Below are 23,417 nucleotides of genomic sequence, written 5' to 3'. Positions count from 1 at the left end.
ATGGAAGATGTCAAGCAGCTCATGCAACCACTGCTCAGTCTCTTAGATGGTCGCCATGACATTCCATTTCCAGAAGACAAAGTCAAAGACAAAGAAAGACGGAAAGGTTTGTACAAACAGAATCGAAAGGGTCTTTCAGTTATCTACTCTTTTATATGGCTAACATCATTCGTCTGTGTCTGTGTATGTATATATACACACACTTACACGCACACACATAGATAGATAGAAGTACGTACATATCTATATATACATGCATATTAATATATGTATACACACGCATATACACACATATACATCGTATGTTTATATATATGTATATGTATATAAATATACATATATATATATATACACATACATCGTATGCATGTATATATATATAGATATTCTTTGTATATATTCTTCCATAATATATATATATATATACATACATAGTTCAATATATTCGTGTCCACAGATGTATATATAAATATGATATATAAAATGTGCGTTAGACACACACATGCACACACATACACTCGCGCACATACTCAATCACATATACACACATACAAATATGCATACATACATATATGCATATACATATATGCATATACATATATGCATATACATATATGTATGTATGTGTGTATATATATATATATATATATATATATATATATATATATATATATATATATATATATATATTTAATTCGAGGATGTGTTAACCTCGTCAAGGGATAATTGCATCCAAGGAAATATTGTTTCAATACCTAATATTGTTGGGTAATGAAACAACCTCTTAAAACAACGGGTATGTATTAAGTATATAGTTTATGTCCAGTTAAAAGAAGAAAAGAAAATGGAGATAAGGAAGTTAACAATTATTTATTATTAACAAATTGTTCAGCTTCGCTTCTTTCAGCCGTTTCAATTAATACTCAATAATCTAATTACACATTTGTACATTAAATTTGCATTTATGTGACATGAGCATAATTTCGTTAGATGTGGATATTATATGTATCTTCTGAAATGAATTGATATGTCCACATATAACATCCCAAGGTGCATTTTCTTTTTCTCTGAAATTATGCTCATGTCACATAGATGCAAATTTAATGTACAAATTTGTAATCAAATTATTGAGTATTAATTGAAACGGCTGTAAGAAGCGAAGACGAGCAATTTGTTAATAATAGATAATTGTTAACTTCCTTATTTCCATTTCCTTTTCTTTTTTTAACTGGTTATAAACCATATATATATATATATGTGTGTGTGTGTGTGTGTACATATATGTGTATATATATATATATATATATATATATATATATATATATTCGACATATGTTTCGTAAAACTGCAAAACATCTTCCTCGGCCATGTTTTTTTGTTTTATTCGATAAATGCAACAGAATTTTGAGTGGTCACTGCTGTATTTTTCTAGAATCCAATGCCAAAATGTGGAACCGGGCCTCGTCAATAATTCGGCGTAGAAACACTGAGTCGTATTGTGGTAAACCATTTTCATGTTTCTCTTGGTATAAACTTGGAAATATTGGTTGGAGGCTTTTACATCTTCATAATTATTTATTTATCTATTTATTGTTTATCGTCTGCATCTTGTTAATTTTAGGGTTTGTGGTACTTGTATCTTCGTACATCGTAATAGCTATCCATCCGTCAGTCAGTCTGTCTGTATGTCTCTCTATCTCTCTCCCTCTCTCTTTCCTTATATACATTTATATCTTCCTACATACTTATCTACCTATCTATCTATTTATATATATGCATATATATATATATATATGTATATATATATATATATATATATATATATATATATATATATATATGTGTGTGTGTGTGTGTGTGTGTGTGTGTGTGTGTGTGTGTGTGTGTGTGTATACACATACACATATATATACATATGTATATGCATACATACGTACATACATATACATACATACATACATACATACATATATATATATATATATATATATATATATATATATATATATATATATATATATATATATATATGTATATGCCCATTCAATTTTCTGAGTACTGCTTTATTCGTGAGTTCTCTTATTATCCTATTTAATTGTCCCAGTTCTCTTCTTCTTTTCCAACTTCGTATTCTTTTTCTCCAATTTGGTTCTTTCTTTTTCTTCACCTTGCCTTCAACACTATTCCACTTGTATCCTGTTATGTCAACTACAACACTTAGCAGTCGCTCTGACTGGCTCGTGTTTCTCACATCTGTTCTCTCTTTCAAGCAAGCTCAAATGTTATTCACTTCGTCTGTGGCTATCCTTACTTTTTCTTTGTCCATTTACCTTAGATTTGGTAGTAGTTTATTGCTTACACCATACATTTTACAAGCAACATTTCCAGAGTCTCCTTCTCTTCCTCATTCAAAACCTTGTTTAACATTTATTGCCTCTCGTCGACTTACATCACCTTCTCTATTTACTTCATCATCATTCTCAGGAACACAGTAATTGTCTTAATTTACATTTTCGTCGTTTCTTACACCTTCATTGCCACATTCTAATACTGTTGTTTTTCTTGCACGCTTCCTGTTTATTTTATTTTCTTCTCTGGATTTCTTCAGCTCACCACTTTTCTAATCGAATCATTCGAATTGTCTTTCTCGGTTCATCAATCTTCTGGTGGAAGCTTTAAACACTTCTCGGCAAAAATTCAATCACATTATTATTATTATTATTATTATTATTATTATTATTATTATTATTATTATTATTATTATTATTATTATTATTATTTTGGCGGTGAGCGGACAGAATCGTTAGCACGCCGGGCAAAACGCTTACAGCATTTCGTTCGTCTTTACGTTCTGAGTTCAAATTTCGCCAAGGTCGACTTTGCCTTTTTGTCTTTTTGGGGTCGATGAAATGAGTAACAGTGAAACACTGGGATAAATGTAATCGATTAGTCCCCACCCGAACATTTCAGGCCTTGTGCTTATAGTAGAAAGTATTATTATTGTTGTTGCTGTTATTGTTGTTATTATTATTATTTGTCTGTTCGTTTATTTTCCTGTAGGTTATTCGAAAGAATCCCAAAAGCTTGTAAACCACTATCGGCTTGAAGGAAGATACGAGAAATCTTCGGAAACAGAAGCCATTGTGGATGCCAAATACCAGTTCGTAACAAGAAAATATTCTTACTTTTATAAATTTCTAAATATATTTTCAATATCAATAGTCTTCGAAGTTTAATATTGAACGATGTTCTGTTAAAATGGTTTACACCTATCTCTTGAGTTGCATGGCGTTATAAATAGACACATACCCTGTTGATGTTGTTGCACTTCTAATGAGAGAGAGAGAGAGAGAGAGGGTGAAATGCTTTTAATGCTTAGTATATGTATTCTGTATAAGTCTACCTAAGCTCCTAGATTTTACGGATATCTTAAACCTAAATGCATATTTTCTTACTGATCTTCATGAAGTTTTCTAAAAATTTATCACGAGAAATGTATTTCGTCATATTTTCTGATATAAATGGAATTGTTACTTTTTTTTAGGTTGATCTCAAAATATTTTTACTACTTGTTTGTAAAAGTTCGTGTTTTCTCTGTAAAAATCTTTATGACCAAAATTTGGTTGCTAAAGGAGTTTCATTTTGTTTATTATTTATTATAACGTTGAAATTCTTTCTAAGTTCACCGTTAGTTAGAGACAGGTTCTGGATGAAAGTGGTTTTTTTTTTTTTTTTTTTTTGCCTCTCTCAAGTGCAATGCAGCCAGAAACACACTATCGCGTATTGAGATATATATAGTTGCTAAGGCGGCGAGTTGGCAGAATCGTTAGCACGCCGGGCGAAATGCTTAGCGGTATTTCGTTTGTCTTTACGTTCTGAGTTCAAATTCCTCCGACGTCGACTTTGCCTTTCATCCTTTCGGGGTCGATTAAATAAGTACCAGTTATGCACTGGGGTCGATATAATCGACTTAATCCGTTTGTCTGTCCTGGTTTGTCCCCTTGTGGGCAGTAAAGAAATAAGAAACCTTAGCACGCCGGGTGAAATGCTTAGTGGTATTTCGTCCGTCTTTACGTTCTGAGTTCAAGTTCCGCCAAGGTCGACTTTGCCTTTCATCCTTTCGGGGTTAATAAATTAAGTACCAGTTGCGTACTGGGGTCGATCTAATCGACTGGGCCCCTCCCTCAAAATTTCGGGCCTTGTGCCTAGAGTAGAAAAGGTTATATATATTTGCTATATGTGTATTTAGTCTTGTATATTATTGTGCTAAATAGATTTATCTATTTATTATTGTGCTAAATTTATTTATCTATTTATCAATATATTTATTTATTGGAGAGAGTAAGTGAGTGAGGTTTTAAAATAACTTTACATATTGGAGAGAAGTATTAATTCGTATTGTGTTTAAAATATTTTTGTTCTCCTCAGAGCAATGGAAGTCCTTGAGTTACTTTTTACATACCAACGAAACATACGTCTCAAAGTAAGTACCGTACACTTGGTATTTCCTCGACAGTTGACAGTATCGACGTACATTTATTTATTTCTCCCTAGATACAAAGACGAAGTATTTGAAGCAAAAACAACTATATAATATTTCTCTGAAACAACTAGTACACATTAAGTTTTTACTTGTCCACGCACTAGCTATTGACACAATAGGAATGAATGCCGCATTTACTTCGTTATATCTTCTTATCCTGTCTTTGTTCTTACTATTTCAGGCTTTTGTGACCAAATTCAAAAATATCGAGGTACAAGCAGGTAAAAGAAAAAATCAGAACAACTTGGAACCATTACTCTACGAAACTTACAAACCTCAAGACCAAAGCAAGTAAGAAACCAAATTCTTGATTACTTAGGCAAAGGGATATAACTCTGTGCTAGCCTAATTTTTTACATTATATTTGTAACAGATATCTATGCTATTGTGGAAGGAAGATGGATATGTCTGCTCTGAGGAGTGGTGAACAAACCACGAAACGGTTCGTCAGTAGACTTCTCCCCTTTGTTAATGAGTCCTATTCCTTGTGCAAGATATAAACAGAGACAAATTGTTTATAATACAGAAGGACTGTGTTCACAGTTTTCTGTGTTTGCAAGGAATTAGTCCTTCTTGTTGCCAATCCTCTCCTGTTGTCAAGCAAGGAATTTTTCTTTATTCCTCGACTTGGAGTGGAAATTACTTATATATGTGATGGTAACATTTGTTTATTAACAATCACTCGATGTTAAAACGACCGAAGCCCATCCATGTTCATACAATGCACACACACATGCACATAGGCACATATACACCATTGTCTTCTTTGAGTTTTCGTGCACAATATCCACTCAGGTCACAAAACTGTACTCGGCCCGAAGCTATAGTAGAAGACACTTGCCCAAGGTGCCACGCAATGGGATTGAACTCGAAACCACATGATTGCAAGGAGAGCTCCTTAAGCACATAACCATATCTACCTTTATATCAATGAAATCTCACAATTTCCTTTTAAAGAATTGCATTTCGTGGGTATTTGTCTCCATAGCAATATTGATGAATTTTTTGGTGACAAACAACAAAAAAAACAACCGAGGTTTCTGAAATTCAATTTTTTATGTTTTATATAATTTTTCTTCAGAAAAAGTTTAAAGAAACAAAAGGAAATAACTCGAGAATTACGAGAAATGTTCCATAATTCCTCCATCTTCAACATCGAAGACACAACAGCCATTTTGTTGGTGAGTATCAAACTTATTATGAACGTTAGGTTAGAACAGTCATGATTGTGTGATATGGCCAACCGTCGCGTGTCCATACATATATCTAGTAGTAGCAATAAAAACTGAGATTCTACCTAATAGGTACTCGGAGTTTCACATTACCCCCTTTTGATAGCTAAATATCAAACAACGTTAACGCGGTACTCTCCATTTTCCATTATTCTATATATATATATACATGATACAAATTTTCGTTTGTTGCTCCGCACGAATTAAATTAGTCAGAATTTAGTTATACCATCATATCGTCAAACCTTTCACCTCGAACATTAATATTTTCATTAGCATGTTACTAAAGACTTCTTGATAAATATTTCTGTCCTTCCAGGATCTCTCCAACTATAAATATGACCAAATGGTTGTCAAAGCACTCGATATCATGAACAAGATGTATTCCTCACAAGATGACATGTTCAAACTGGCTTCACAAGCTTTGGTAACTTACAGATTTTGTTAATATTTCACTTTTCTAAGGTTTAACTGTAAGATAGCGGGGAGGAGTTGTTGTCGAGGTTGTGAAAGGGACGGCAAAAGTAAAAATGCTCTTAACTTGAAATGAATTTCAGAGAGGAAAGCTACAATTCACTTGAATCAGAAGAATTTCTTGCACGGCCCTAAACGCTTACGTTACCCAAACCTCTGGTCTGAACCTACTGTCCATCTTAATACGCTCCACCCATCGCGTTCACCTCGGATGCCTGACACAAAAAAAACGCCCAATCAGACCTCACTACCAACTTACTTCCGGTTCTGTTGTCATCCTTCCTCCCTCGCTTCCGGCCCAGATGCCTACCTTCACTCCTCCACAAACATTTTATTTTATTTCTGACATTTTGTTATTTTGTCAAATTAACATTTTGTTTCGTTGTTGTTGATCTTGTTAATTTATAGCCAAGTCCACCCTGGCTCAACACACCTCATGATCAATTTTGCCGGCTGAGCGAACTGGGGTAACGTGAAATAAAATGTCTTACTCAAGGACGAAACACGCCGCCAGGAATCGAACTCACTGCCTTACGATCATGAGTCAAATACCCCTTCACTCTGTTTTATATATACTTACATGGCAGCATGAGTCAAGGTTGACCAGGTAGATCAATATCAACAATGAATCTAAAGGAGAACAGCTCAAGTACTGTAACAGACACAGCACGTGTCTATGTAAAAGATGTACTTGAGCTTCATGCTGGACGGCCAGAAGTTCACTTTAGTTTAAGTAGGGATGTCGGCAGCCCTGTAGGATCAACGGTGACGAGACATTCATTGGTTTGTAATCATGCGTCCAGTTTCTTCAACGGAGGAAGAGATAAGAAGAAAATGAGTGTAGCTTACTTTATAATGCGCGCCCTATCCAGGCTAAAGTTGAGAAAATCAAGATGTTTACCTCTCATCATTCACATAAGTACGGAGAACATGCACTAGGAACTCGAGATGATATCCCTGGTTTTGGTAAAGACTAAAATTTCGTTTATTATATTATATATATATATATATATATATATATTTTAAAAAATACAGGTATTGACCCAAGACTCTGCCCGCGTGCACAGAGAAGTACAACGTGCCTTACCCATCCTGAGACGGTTATCCAGAGCGAAATTGAATGACCAGCAAGTGAAGTTAATGAGCAAGATCCTTGATGAACTGGCAGAGTTAGTCTATTTATTTTATTACAATTCTTTGTTTGATATTTACAGTTACAATTCCGACTTTCTTGATGCTGATAGTCCGGAATCTCTTGCAATCCGCACTAAGTTAAATTAATGTACGTATGCCTCTGTTTCATTTAATTTTTTAAATAAATCTAATAATTATTTAATCTAAAGTGTTGAGCAAGGTTACCACCCCTAGTTGGAGAAAAATCTTTAATCCAGAAAATCTTTGGAACCAAGAGTTCTGGACAATCGATGTTGTATCTGTAATTCTCTTTCTTTCGTACATCTTAAAAATTGCATCCTTCACAACTTTACTATTAATAATCATTTTACACATACCTGTGAGGACGCATGGCTCAGAACTGTTAGAATGGACAGAATCGTTAGGTAGAATCTTTACATATGCCCACAGGCATATGGCATTAGTTAATTATGATTTTATTCAACATATCCCCCTCTCAGATTCACACACGTATTGTAGCGGTCCTACAGTTTTCTAAGACCTGTAAAAGAACTCGGTAGGTCGGGCCTGCAACTAAGCCTTTCATGATACCCTTAAAGCCAGGAACTTTTCAGCACCCCTCGTATATTCCTATATATGTAAGTATACATGGGCATCTAACACACACACACACACGCAAACACACACGCAAACACACACACATATAATTAGTAATTTATGTATTACGTATCTATGTATATATTTCTTTTCCAGGTTTTGTCATTTACCTAAAACTCCAGAAGAGCCACATTACATGAACCAAAACATTATGATCAGCCACGGTAAGGTTTCAATTCTTTACTTCTCCATTTGGCCCTATTTTTCAGCCTCTGTCTTTTATTTTCCAAGTATATCTTCTTCTACAGCGGGGGTCCTCAACCACTTAGTTTTATCTTTGGACCCCTTTGATCGCTATTTTACTCTTGTGGACCATCACCCCAATAGCCATTCGATGTTCAAAAACTAGTTTTATAGAAATTTCTTTCAAAATTTCTATTTTCCTTTTCACACATTATCTTGTGTAGATTGAACTATGTAAAATGCTAAAGACAGAAGCGTCCTCGAGGGACAGTCGAACTAACTAAACTAGAGAAAGAAACCCAGCTGTTTCGTGCAATACATACCAATACATACATCTAAAGCAAAATGTTTTCAGGGGCCCTTAAAATATTATTATGGATCCTCAATTTTGTTGTCTGGAACCCCCCTCCCCAAATCTTATGTGAACCCTCACGGGCCTTATGGCCCCCATTGAAAACCACCGCTCTAAAGGCAGAAATGTTCTAAATGTTGATTGGTCTAAAGTAGTGGTTCCCAAACTTTTTCAGGCCGTCGTTCCTTTGGTCCTAAGGCCACATTCCTAGTGCTCCCCAGTGCCCCTAGTTCCACTCACCAGCACAGACATAGACCATTTTCTGCAGCAAATTGAAAACAATAGTATTTCACAAATAAAACGTAACCTAAATAACCCTTTGCTTTATTTGTTTTTTTTACATCCATTGTCCCATTTTGGGGCAATGGTTTCATGTAGAAAGAAATCTCACTACAATTATCAAGCCTGCCACATGGGAACGACTACCAATGTCTTCATGTAGCAGGCTTGATAATCGTAGAGAGATTTCTAGCGGCATGAAACAATTGGTAGCCTTGTTTGCCAACAAATAAAGAATATTTATCTACCAATGCAGTGTTGAGTACAATTTTTACAGTTCTATATTAGTGCGTGTATGTATGTGTGCGTGCGTGCGTGTGTGTGTGTGTGTGTGTGTGTGTGTGTGTGTGTGTGTGTGTGCATGCGCGTGTGTTCGTGTTGTGTAAAATAAACGCTCCGTTTTTCCTTTATTAAAAGCATTGTTTGCATTCTTATCTTTTTTTATCTATTTCTCCCCCGTTACGCTCTCTCACGCACGCACAACTGCCATCGCCACCACTTCCGCTGCCACTACCACCGCCACTACTGCCGCCACGAACAACAACAATAATAATAATAACACCACTGACGTAATCATCGATGTCTACGCCAACATCAACATATAGGTATTCTTAAAATCGTCCTTGATATCTTATCGCAAGAGATCGACTTCAAACTGCCTGTAAGTACCCTAACTCTAATCTAGCTATACTGACGATGACGACGATGATAATGAGGATGATGATGATGATGATGATGATATTGTTTGAGTGAGTCGTAGTAAACACATAATACATGCACATACATAAATGTGTATATATATATATATATATATATGGAAATATGTGTGTGTGTGTGTGTGTGTGTGTGTGTGTGTGTGTGTGTGTGTGAGTGTGTGACAGATAAAGCAGAGAGAGGTGAGAGAAAAGATGTTTATTCCATTTCTTTACATCTGTTTCAAAATTTTCTTAGTTATAAATTAGATATTACATCAACATTGATGTATATATAACTAACACGATTATGAAACGGCTGTAAACGAAAGCAATTACCATCTCTCACATCATCTCTCATATATATATATATATATATATATATATATATATATATATATATATATATATATATATATATATGAGAGAGAGAGAGAGAGAGAGAGAGAGAGAGAGAGGGGGGGTGATTAATTGAATATTAATTCAATTAACATCAATTTAAAACCAAGTGGCCTAGCATATAAAAAATCTGAAAATTCAGAAAAATTGTATTACATGTGTATAAGAAGGGATGAGCAGTAAGTGGACATCCGATATGCTAGAAAGAGATTATCAATGACTCAACCACAAAGAAAAATAATGTTCTCTGGTGTTTGCGAAATTTTTTTCTGGAGAACATTATTTTTCTTTGTGCTTAGGTCGTTGATGATCTCTTTCTAGTATATCGGATGTCCACTTAGTGGTCATCCCTTCTTATACATATATATATATATATATATATATATATATATATATATATATATATATATATATTCAAAAGTTAGGGAACGGAGTAGATAAAATTCAGGCTGCATATGTTTCAGAGCTACCAGAACCACTCCATTCTTTAATTTTTTTTTTTATGTTTCTTCGCGTATATATTCATACAACAGCCTTTGCTTCTAATCATGAACTATGGAGTTAACGTTTCTCAGTTCATCGTACTTCGATATAGGAAAACTCCACAACATTCTGCGCCAATAAACCACTATTGCTTCTGAAAGCTGTTTTTTAATATTTTCTACGGATTGCTTGAAGCTCATTAACTTCCTACACCTTGATCCTTGGATCTTACCTTTGCACACACACACACACAGATAAACATATGCATATAAATTTACATATGTGTATACAACACATGTGTATATATGTATATATATATATATATATATATATATATATATATATATATTGACCCCCCACACAGAAATAAACTGTTTTTACTTCAAATTTTTATAAATTTTTACTGATATCTGATAAGATGAGATTCATCATCGAAGCTAGTAATATTTTCTTTGTATAATTTTTTAAATCATTTTCTCAAATTCTTTCTAAATTGAAATATCTTAGATTACTTCTGTGCTATTTTCACCTCCCTCTTTTACATATAAAAATTGAATTTGTATACATCCCTAATCTTTTTTCTAAACTATATATATATATAAACGTGTGTGTGTGTATGAGAGAGAGAGTGTGTACACATAAACACACACACACACACACAAATATGTATATACATATAACTTGTTTTTCACTAGGATCAGTACAGAGGGATGAAGACCATTCTGGAGAAGACGTTGTATCTATTGAAGTTATTAATCAAAGAAAACAACCAAGTCCAAAGCGAAATGTTTGAGAAACTTGACACACTTCTTGAGGTAAAAGTGGTCGAATCACAGCTGGCCATTGCCTTGAGGGAGGTAAGACGAAGAATTCTCACTATATATATATATATATATATATATATATATATATATATATATATATGCACACACTACATAAATAATATTTTTATCAACAAACCCAAAAGGCTTTGCGAGTTACGGGGAGAAAGCTACTGTGGAAGACTCAAAGTACAATAAATGTACAATAATTATATAATATAAAAACACTATATATATATGTGTGTGTGTGTGTGTGTGTGTATGTATGTATGTATGTATGTATGTGTGTGTGTGTGTATGTATCTATGTATGTATACTCAGTAGTACCTCGGTTTACAAACACTTCTCATCACGAACAAATCGTGCTTTATATATATCTCTATATATAAAGCACGATTTATTCGAGATGAGAGTTGTTCAAAAGACGGGGTGCTACTGTATGTATATATATATATATATATATATATATATATATATATATATATATATATATATATATATATATATGGAAGAATATACAAATAATAACAACAGACGAGGACAGGTGGTGTAAATAACAAAAGGATATATTAGTATGACGCTCGGGAATACGGAAAGTCTTTGACGTTTCGAGCTACGCTCTTCAACAGAAAGAATACGGAGACAAGGAGAAAAACACGGAGAAAAAAAATTGAATAGTGTTCAGTCAACGGTATCGTTTGTGTGTATGTATATATATATATATATATATATATATATATATATATATATATATATATACACACAAACGATAGATAGATGATAGATAGATAGATAGATAGATAGATAGATAGACACATGCTGGCAAATAAATCGTGAGAGTGTGAGAGAGTAAGAAAAAGAGAAATTTAGAAAGAGAAATTGAGGTACTTATAGACATAGACACAGATGCGTTCATGTACACCTCTATTATAACTGCGAGTGTGTGTACGTATGTGTATATTACAAAAAGAATTTTGATATTAAAAACAGAAATAGCATATCTTTGCTTTTGCCTGTGTGCAGAGGAAGGGAGAGAGAGTGATAGAGAGAGAGAAATAAAAGGGGATAAAATGACAATACACAAACACACACACATACACAAACATATACTTATATCATCTAAATTTTATCTTCCAAGGTATTCGTAGGCAACCAGCTTACATGCCTGAAAATCAACTCAAGGCAAATTCAGAAAATAGTTATCCTCGCTTCTGAGAACCAAGAGAATGCACCCGAATTCCTTGACCTTTTGCGAGCTTTGGTCAAAGTGGAAGGACTGGACGTGACCTTGAAACACAACCAAACCTTGGTCATGAAATATATCATGCAGAACTTTAAGAAGGCCGCTTATGTTCTCGATCAAGACAGAGAAGTGAGGTATGTTCATAATAAACATTTGTATTTAGACACCTATTTCTCTCTCATCTTCTCATTAGACTTTATTATATCTCTTCTATTTCTATTTCAGAGAAAGAATATTGACCAACAAAACTGAAAAAGGACATCGGACTTACTTCATTTCACTCGTAGATTTATTGGCAACTTGTGCTGAGGTCAGTCTGACACTTATCGTATATATATAATCATATATATATATATATATATATATATATATATATATATATATATATATAGATATAGTCTTAGTTTATACACCACTAGACTCAACATCATCCTTTAGTATGCTTTCAATTTTTCATAAGGATAAAATATGTATATCCGAATTTGTTATCTGGTAATTCCTTCATCAAGTTTTCTGTAATAATAATAATTTTTTGTTGTATACTTCCTGCACTGAGGAGAACAGTGATATGTAATTAATTTAATTTAATCAAATTAATTTTAATCATTCTACCATGTATTTACATGGTAATATCGGTGTTTGAAACGATCGTATGCATGTATTAAAATTCTTTCAAATTTTAACATCACTTCTCCATTTTTGACATACTTGTTGAGTTTCTATGGGATACTTTTCCATAAATTCTCATAACACGTCATATACATATAATATTTTCATTTTTGCAAATATCTTACGCCAGAAAGGCACCAGCAAAATATGAAGAATCTTTTTTAGAAACCGCCCTTTGGAACCCTCCAAAGTAAAGGATGAAATATAATTCAATCTTTCACACACACACACACACACACACACACACACACACACACACACACACACACACACGTTTCGTTTTTGTATCGGGTTTACAAGATTCTTTATGTAAATTCGTGTGTTGAAACAAATTTTGTTGTGTCTGGGGAGAGTCATATTGTCTTAATGCCTTATTATCTAACACACTCACCGGTTCAGTTTCCACTCATTTATTATTCATAAATTTTCGTCGCTTTTGCAACCTTGTCAATGGATGTTGAGTCAACATCCATTGACAAGGATGCAAAAGCAACGAAAAGTTTTGAAATATATATGTATGATAAATGACTGGAAATTGAACCGGTGAGTGTGTTAGATATTAAGGCAGTATGACTCTATCCCGACACAACACTATATATTTGTTCTTTACTTCAGGTTTATTATTGTTCTTATCTTAGTGTCCTTTGTCTGAATTTTTTTCACACTCTCTGTGACCTCTTCAGCGACTCTCTATCCCACGTGTCTCCTCCAACATACATGCATATATACATACATGCGTACATACATACATGCGTACATACATACAAAATTTCTTTGGTTTTCAGATAAATTCGTTTTTCTTCTGTTTGACTTTCCAACATCATATTTCTGAGAAGATTTTAAAATTTATTCAGATTTCATAAACGAGAAACAAAATTTGTCGAGGAGGAACACAGCTACAAAACAAAAAAAATCTCATAAAGCTCCGCCGATAATGTTTTTCCCTTTTTTCATTTTCTATTTTAAGTTCAAATATCATTGGAATTAAATTAAATAACGAAATACATTTAGTCCGGCACTCGACATTTGTTTCGTCAATTCTCATTGAAGATTATTTATTGCAATTTTCTCTCTCTCTCTCTCTCTCTCTCTCTCTCTCTCTCTCTCTCTCTCTCTCTCTCTCTCTCTCTTATTTTCTTTTTTTTTTTGTAATTTATTTTCAGGGAGAAAATAAATTCATTGACTCGCTTTGCCAAACCATTCTACCGTTTGAGGAATTACTGTGGATTCTCAATCACTCAGAAATCGATAACAACTTGAAAACACCTTTCTTGAAATTCACACTTGGTGTCTATGTTAAACCAAACCCAGATGAGAACGAGAGCGGCCTTTCAGATATCCAACATTCTAAGCAAGTGTCATTGAACTAAGAAGTCCACTCATTCTTAACTTTTTCCGCATTATTATTATTATTATTATTATTCCTTCGTAACACAGGGTATGTAAAAATGCACCCGAGTCTTTAGTCATCTGTCAAGTCACAAGGACCTCAGACAGATAATTAGTGTACATTTAAACACAAAAGAAGCGACCTTTAACAGGCAGCCTTACACGCTAGAAGGAGCAGTCAAAATAGGAGTATATATATATATATATATATATATATATATAACGTGAGAGAGTTAGGGGTTGGGGGTTCAACCCACTAAGGGATAGTATCTATCCAGTATACTGCTGGGAGGGTACCCAATTATTGCTACACTAGTACTATACTAGGTGCAATCAATGGGAGCGGGTAAAAGTGCAGGTTTTACCCAAAATTTGTGTAATATATATATATATATATATATATATATATATATATACATACATACACACACACAACATGGCATTTGCACGCACATGCACACACGCATCTTCCCCCACCTCCAACAAAGCGCCTCGCTACACCCTTCGCCATGCAATAACATACGTCACTCCATTAAGAGAGTTGTATGTAGGATATGGGTCAGTGCTGCCGTAAATAGAACAGAGCTTGTACTATGTGGATGAAACTTAGGAAAATAAACACGCTTCTTGTGTGCGTGTGTGTGTGAGTGTGTGTGTGTGTGTGTGTGTGTGTGTGTGTGAGTGTGTAGTTGCGTATATGTGAAGGGTGATAACCGAAATGTTGAAGTAATACTGTTGCGATCAATAATTGCGACAAACGTTTCACTGTCCTCCTCGTCATCATCTTCATCATCACCACCATCATCATCATCATCATCATCATCTTCATCATCATCACCACCATCACTGTCACCGTAACCATCATTACCATTATCATCATCATCATCATCATCACCATCACCACCACCACAACCATCATAATCATCATCAGCAGCAGCATCATCATCGTCATCGTCACCATCATCATCATATTAATAATCATCATCATCAATCATCGTCATCACCATCATCACCATCACCCACCACTCCCACCATCAACAACTTTATCATCCTCAACTTCATCACCATCATCATCATCATCGTCACGATCACCGCCACCACCATCATCATCATCATTTTCATCATCATCTTCATCACCATCACCATCACCACGATCACTGCCACCACCACCAACATCATCATCGTCAACATCATCGCCCATACTGATGAATGGGGTGGCTGTCTCCGTCGTTTAGAAGTTAAATTTAAAACGATGTGGGTTTTTTTGTTCGATCCCTCCTTGTTGCATCTTGGGCAAGTTTCTCCAACCGAAGTTTCTCATCAACGATAATCTTGCAAATGAAATTTGGGTAAAACAAGCTGTGCGGAAGCTTGTCAGAGAGAGATAGGGGAAGGGGGATCCGGAGGAGGAGGAGGAGGAGATAGAAAAATAGAGAGGAAGTGAGAGAGAGAAAGATAGACAGACTGAAGAGAAGGGAGAGAAACAGAGAAAGTGAGAGAGAAAGATAGCGAGGGAGAGAGAATGAAAGAGGGAGTGAGAGAGGGAGAGAGAGAATGAGAGAGTGAGATCGTGAGAAAGACAGCGAGAGGAAGAGAAAGAGAGAAAGAAAGAAAGAAAGACAGAAAGAAATAAAGAAAGGAAGGAAGAGAGAGATTGAGAGTTAAGTCGGACGAAATGTCGCTAAGCATTTTGTCCGGCGTGCTGATTCTGCCAGATCATCGCTTCAATAATAATGGACTCTCCCATCGAAAACTACGCATGAACATTCAACCCTCTGCCGAATGACCTGCACAAATGATTTTTTTATAGTGATCAAATGTCAGTGCCGACCATTAACTCCCTCCCTCCATCAAATCGACGTTGTCTCAACAGGGGCACTGTGCGCCACGCGTCAGGTGTCGAAGTGGTCGCAGAACAAAGTGAGATGGAGTATTTTGCTCAAGAACTCAACGCAACATAGATAGATAGATAGAAGGATAGATAGATAGATAGATAAAGAATAATGAATGAGCAGTAATTGTGTCTTAACATTACCAAATATATTGAAACACTGACGGTACCTGTAGACATTTCGGAATTTAGTTCAAACACTTTTTGCAGTTATTTTTGAGAACAGAAAAACCGTACAAATTTGACGCAGCAATTATTGCTTATTCATTTATTCTTTTTTTTTTTTTCTTCATTTATTTATCCATTAATTAACTTATTTATTTATCTTTTCTGACAGAAAAATTTGGGACTTCCTTTCCACGACTGTTCAAACTGTCAATGAGCTGTTTGAGTCTGTCACCCGTTACCGAGAAAGGACCACTTCTTTGCTGAAAACTTATCCAGACAAAAGGTTACTCTTTTCATGCTTTTAAAATCCTTCTTTTATTCACAAAATAATCATTCGCTTTATCGTCGGTGTACTTCTTGCTTTTGTTGTTGTCACTGTTGTACTTGTTGCTGATGCTGTTACCACTGTTGTTGTTATTATTGTTGTTGTTGTTACTGCTGTTCATAATATGATGTTGTTGCTGCTATTGTTGGTGTTGTTGTTATTGTGATCGGTCTTCACACTGTGGTCGTTATTATTGGTGTTGTTGTTGTGGATCTTTTGTTTGGCTACAGCCCTCCCAGGCGGTGCCCTCAATCTGGCCACAGCTCAATGACTAAAACAATTACAAAACAGAAGCATTGTATCAGAAAATCCGACATTATCTCCTACGAAATATACTTGCCTTCCGCGGCTTGGAAGGAAGAGATGATGCGTCCTGAAGAGTTGTAAAAATGACGAAACTAACCACTTTAAGTTTCATTCCAAACTGCTGAATTCTTCTGTATTGTAACCATGAGACTGGCGGGACAAAAGAGAAAAGTGGCCCGACTTCTTGTAGCAATACGTAAGGATATGATTCTATAAATAAAGTCTACTGTTTAGCCTCAGGAAAACATCTTTCCCGGCTGGCTACGACACATGGTCTGTGTCCGTATACTGTGAGCAAGAGAGTTTATTGCTTACAGTATTATACTAGCTTCAGTGATACCTGCAGACCAATGGTTTCTGGGTAATTTCCTTTCCTCGGTACAGGTTAAGCACCGGCTAGAGATGGCAGCCACTTGACCTTGCTCCAGTATATACTTTTAAAGCGACACACAGTTGCTGATCTCATAAAGAGAAAAACCACTAGTTTTAAATCCCTGAGCGAGAAACAGTATTCGACAAATATATTTATTGTAAATCTCCGTTACATTGGTACTGTAGTTAATAACAAGCTGTTTCAGTGTAATGTGCATTGTCTGTAACTTTCTTGTCTCCCTTTGCAGTGCTATTGCTGATAGCAGTGACACAAGAGGAATGGTCCACGGCAATCTCTACTATGTACTGGAAGGTGTACTCCCCTTCTTGCATGTAAGTTAATTCATTGCATTGTATATATACAATTACTGATAGACAGATAGACAAACAGACAGACAGATAGATAGGTGGATGGATGGATATAAATGTGTGTACCTTTGTTTCTGTGTTTGTCCACCTACTTACTGCTTGACAGACGGTGTTGTTTAGTTTACGTACCCCGTAAACTACCGGTTCGACGAAAATAACCGAAAGACTAAGCATGCGACTTTAAAACAAAAATACTTACTTGGGTAGATTTGTTCGACTTAAACCCCTTTATGGTAGTGCCCCAGCATGATCGCAGCCCAATAACTGAAACAAAGAGAAAATAAAAAATAGACATTACATAAATAAATGCATTAAAATAGATCTTCTGTCACTCTTTTTCTTTTAGACGTAAGCAAATTCTTATATGCATAGATATCGCATTGTATATTATAAAAACATTAACATATTTACTTTTTAAACATTACATTTAATTTTATATTCATAGGCATTACATTGTATAAAATGAATATGTTTAATAAATCTGCTGTCACTATTTTTCTTTGGCGCGTAAACTAATTTTTATATGCATAGACACTACATTGTATGAAATGAATACAAATCTCTTTTTCTTGCATGTAAACTAATTTATGTAGACATAGATATGTCATTTTATAAAATAAATATAAGCAATTGCAGCGTGGAAGGAGTTTATGAGCCATTTAAAAACACACAGAAACCGTTAGATTCATTTCAACATTTAAATTTAATTTGTCAAAATATTTTCGTCTCTTTGAGACTGCGACGACCTGTTCACTGACAAAATTCCGTGCTGAATCTCAGAATTTTGTCAGTGAACAAGTTGCGATCTCAAAGCGACAGAAATACTTTGGCAAATTAAATTTAAATGTTGAAGTGAATCTAACGGTTTTTGTGTGTTTTTAAACGGCTTATAAACACCTTCCACGCTGCAATTGTTTTTGTTTCAGCACACGATCTCAGATCAGGTCATTTGCTATGCAAGTACATCTCCGTAATTCCAGAAAAAGAATAAATATACTCAATGAATTTTGTGAGCAAGCTTTTATGAGATTTACTTGTGTATGTGTGTGTGAGAGAGAGAATTTTCGGGTGCATGTATGTGCACTTGAGTGTGAGACAATATCTATGTATGTGTCCATGTATCTTCGTGTCTGTTTCACAAGATTCCTGATGTGAAACTGCTTGCTAGAATGAATATCGTTGTATTTTGGGAGGGTCATTCTGCCAATAAAACACACACACTGAATATTTATGTTTCGCTTCAGTTTAAATAATTTACTTTTTAATTAATTAATTAGAAAGTGGACTGTGTTATTATGTGAAATGAAGGCATTTCTCTTCCCCTTTTTTTATATAAGTTTAACACATATTTTCACTTCATAATTTTGCCACGTGGTGTATACTGATTCTACACCATTTTTGCTCCTTTTATATTTCCACTATATATATATACATATATATATATATATATATATATATATATATATATATATATATATATATATATATATATATATATATATACAAACATATATATATATCCACTTAACTATATATTTGTTTCTTTTAAGGTATTTTATATGTTATACTACATGCCTGATAAAACATTATTTTCAAGTGAAATAACCATTACAGAAAACCTTGCCAAAGGACTTGTGGTAAGTTGTGTTTCTTCTTCTTAATCGTTTATCTCCCTTGTAAACAACTTATGGAAGACCATCTTATTAGAATTATCTACTCTTAATCTTATTCCATGTAATTATTCCATTCTCACATCGAACTATCTGATACTCTGTTCCCACAACCTTCATAATTATGATAATGGCAATGGACGCAGCTCAAATCTTGTATTTTTTCCATTTGTAAATGAATTTATAATAATATTTTCGCGTTATTAAAAATGATGGTTAACTAAGAATTTTAAGTTACTTTTAAAGAAAGGCGTACATTACTTAGAATGCAGTGTAAATTAGATTTGTGAATTATTGTTTTTTATTCCAAATGTGTTGCTTTCAGCAATCATTTTAGCCGATCCATTTTAGTTTCTTGGAGTTTTTTTTCCCGCTGTGTTTACTGTGATTTCATAACATGTTTGAGTTTAACAAAGAATATTTAATTAAGCACTTATTTAGCGTATATGTACAGTACATTTTTTCATGTTAATGCATCAATTTTCTTTTTGTGTCTGTCTGTCTCTGTCTTTCCCTTTGTCTCTCTCCCACTGTCTCTCAGTCTGTCTCTCTCCCTCTCTCTATATATATGTGTGTGTATACATATATATATATATATATATATATATATATATATATATATATATATATATATATATATATATATATATATATATATTAGGTTGGCAAGAAAGTAATTTCGTTTTTCGCAAAGAGATAGAGTTACGATTTTTTTACTGACTTTTGTCAATGTTATGATTTCTTTCCTTTCGACATTTAATAGCCGTTACTTTTAGTTTACTTCAGAAGCAAATTGCGCGTAATTTTGTTTACAGCTGTTATTTCAGTGTCAATTTTTACATGGAGTGCGAAAACGAACATTTTCGCTCTATTTTGCTTTATTTATTTCCGTAAAGGCAAGAAAGCTGCTGAGGCTTACAAAGATGTATGTGAAGTTTATGGTGTTGATTGCTTAAGAGAACGTACATGTCAGAAATGGTTTTAAAAATTCCGTTCTGGAAATTTTTCACTGAAAGATGACCATCGTTCTGGTCGACCTACTGAGAGTTGATGATGACTGAATCTAAGCCATAATTGAATCTGATTGTCATATAACTGAGCGAGCGATTGCAGAGAGGTTAAATGTATCACACACAACAATTGAAAATTGCTTAAAATGTTCGGGACTCGTTAAGAAGTTCGATATTTCGGTTCCACATAAATTGAAAGAGATTCAGTTAATACAACGAATCTATATTTGTGATATGCATCGCAAACGCAATGAAATTGACCTTTTTTAACCGAATCAGCACTGGTGATGAAAAATGGATTGTCTACAATAACATCAATTAAAAACGATCATGGTCAAAAAACGATCATGGTCAAAAAACGATCATTGTCAAAAAACGATCAAGTGTAATGAACCAGCACAAACCATATCGAAAGCTGAATTGCATCAAAGAAAGGTCATGCTGTCGATTTGGTTGGATTACAGGGGTGTTGTGTATTTTGTGCTGCTTCCAAGGAACCAAACGATTAATTCAGATGTTTACTATCAACGAATAATGAAACTGGAGGAAGCAATCAAAGAAAAACGGTCGAAATTGGCAAATCATAAAGGAATCGTGTTCTACCATGGCAATGCTAGACCACGCACGTCTTTGCTAACTCGGGGAATTTTAATGGAGCTTGGTTGGGAATCGATGTCACATCCACCATATAACCCTGATCTTGCACCATCAAATTACCATTTATTTTGAAATTTGCAAAATGCTTTGAATGGTAAAACTTTTAATAATGATGATGACCTGAAATCGCACATGCTTCAGTCTTTGGCTGATAAGGTCCATGAGCGCCAAATCATGAAGTTGCCAGAAATATGGCAAAAGGTCATCGAACAAAATAGAAAATATATAATTGATTAAAGATTATCCTTTGTATGAAAAAAAAATGACTTTGGTTTCACACTAAAAAAACCGAAATTACTTTCTTGTCAACCCAATACATAAAGCCGTAACTGTGTGGTAAAAAAAATTGTTTCCTAACCACATGGTCCCAGGTTCAATTACACTGCGTGGCATCTTGGGCAAGAGTCTTCTACTATAGCCTCGGGCCGATCCAGTGGATTTGATAGAAAGAAACTGAAAGAAGCCTGTTGTATAAATGTGTGTATTTTTTTGTCATTGTTTGTCCCCCACTACTGCTTGACAACCGGCGTTGTTTTGTTTACGTCTCCATAACTTAGCAGTTCTGAAAAAGAGACCGATAAAAATAATGCCAGAAGGACCAATCATTTGACTAAAAATTCTTCGATGCGGCGCCCCTGCATGTCCGCAGTCTAACGATTAAAACAAGTAAAAGATAATATATATAGAGAGAGAGAGATCGCCATGATAGATCGCTAGCCACTAAACCTTTTTCTCCCTGTTTATTTCTGTGTTCCTTTCTGTTGAAGAGCGTAGGCTCGAAACGTTAAAGACTTTCTCACTTCCCGAGCGTTAAACTAATACATCTGTTTGTTGTTTACACACCCGTCTTCGTCTTTTGTTTCTTTTTGTAAATTCTCACTATATATATATATATATATATATATATATATATATATATATATATATATATATATGTACAAACATGTTTACACATACACAGAATTTGAAAGCTGTGATATTCTTATTAATGTTTACTCTTTGTTTCAAGACGTTCTGTGAACTCATCAGCCCAATGCTCGTTAAACCATTCCATATGAAAAATGTAGTGTCAGCTTTAACAAGTGTCGTGTCAACCTCAAGTGTTTCAAAAACTGTGAGTACCACAACAGTTATCTTGTTCCGTTCTATTCCCCTCCCCGCCTATATATTCGGTAGAATTGGTGAGCAACTGAATCTACTATCATCGTACACCTTAAACAGGAGTTAATTGTTTTTGATGATCAGCGTAATTCTGGCTCAGCGAGGTTCCTTTGTCGATGCTATGTGATACTTCGTTTCCTGGAGATTAACACGTTTTTATACGATGTGTACCGTCTTTATCTCGTTTTTATTTTCTTTCTCATTCTTCCTATTTCAATGTAACGTGCTCTGTGGCACCTTTCTGGCATTTAGGAAAGAAAGTATTATCTTAGATTAGCGCTCCGCAACCGGAATGGTGCGGAACGCTGGTGTGTCATGAGACGATGCTTGGTGTGTCACGAGATGATGCTATATGTGCCGCAGTGTAATCTGAGTATAATTTTTTTCCCCTATACTCTTAGCCATATTTCTAGTTCAGGTGTGCCGCCAAATTTTGAAAAGAACATAAGTGTGCCGCAAGTGAAAAAAGGTTGCGGAGCACTGTTCTAACTCGTTAAAATCGATTACAAGTCTAGTACTTGTGTTGGTGCTATACAAATTACTGGGCTTGTGGCTAATCATCATCATCATCATCATCATCATCATCATCATCATTATTATTATTGTTATTATTATTATTTCAGATGCTAATTGGAATCTTGGAAAAATTTTCAAGTGAAATAAGCTTTGAAGATGACCAAATAGCAGTAAGACGTGTAAGGAAATATTATTATCATCATTATTATTATTATTATTATTATTATTATTATTATTAATGCGGTGAGCTGACAGAATCGTTAGCACGATGGACGATATACTTAGCAGTATTTCGCCCGTCGCTACGTTCTGAGTTCAAAATCCGCCAGTTGAGTAATCGACTCTCCCCGCTTCCCTAAATTTCAGGCCTTATGTCTATAGTAGAAAGGATTATTATTACCTCCGCCTTAACGAAGGCTGAA

General features: G+C 34.6%; 1 protein-coding gene across 1 annotated transcript in view; it reads left to right on the top strand.

The window, feature by feature from the left end:
- Positions 1 to 23,417, top strand: part of LOC106873492 (inositol 1,4,5-trisphosphate-gated calcium channel ITPR3) — a 230,153-nt gene that overhangs the window by 185,619 nt on the left and 21,117 nt on the right. Inside the window, exons 26-43 of the mRNA XM_089338464.1 lie at positions 1 to 106; positions 3,061 to 3,160; positions 4,429 to 4,483; positions 4,725 to 4,834; positions 5,625 to 5,724; positions 6,095 to 6,202; positions 7,285 to 7,418; positions 8,137 to 8,204; positions 9,460 to 9,515; positions 11,124 to 11,285; positions 12,388 to 12,626; positions 12,718 to 12,802; positions 14,325 to 14,512; positions 16,779 to 16,892; positions 17,861 to 17,945; positions 19,532 to 19,618; positions 22,328 to 22,432; positions 23,103 to 23,174. The exon at positions 1 to 106 is cut by the window's left edge and continues 48 nt beyond it. Of these exons, the coding sequence (XP_089194590.1) occupies positions 1 to 106; positions 3,061 to 3,160; positions 4,429 to 4,483; positions 4,725 to 4,834; positions 5,625 to 5,724; positions 6,095 to 6,202; positions 7,285 to 7,418; positions 8,137 to 8,204; positions 9,460 to 9,515; positions 11,124 to 11,285; positions 12,388 to 12,626; positions 12,718 to 12,802; positions 14,325 to 14,512; positions 16,779 to 16,892; positions 17,861 to 17,945; positions 19,532 to 19,618; positions 22,328 to 22,432; positions 23,103 to 23,174 (1,974 nt within the window). The remainder of the gene's footprint in view (positions 107 to 3,060; positions 3,161 to 4,428; positions 4,484 to 4,724; positions 4,835 to 5,624; positions 5,725 to 6,094; positions 6,203 to 7,284; positions 7,419 to 8,136; positions 8,205 to 9,459; positions 9,516 to 11,123; positions 11,286 to 12,387; positions 12,627 to 12,717; positions 12,803 to 14,324; positions 14,513 to 16,778; positions 16,893 to 17,860; positions 17,946 to 19,531; positions 19,619 to 22,327; positions 22,433 to 23,102; positions 23,175 to 23,417) is intronic.

This window comes from Octopus bimaculoides, chromosome 20 (assembly GCF_046866305.1).
Source record: "Octopus bimaculoides isolate indiv1 chromosome 20, ASM4686630v1, whole genome shotgun sequence".
Taxonomy (NCBI): Eukaryota; Metazoa; Mollusca; class Cephalopoda; order Octopoda; family Octopodidae; genus Octopus; species Octopus bimaculoides.
The sequence above is the reverse complement of the archived record's forward strand: the minus strand, read 5'-3'. Positions and strand labels throughout refer to the sequence as shown.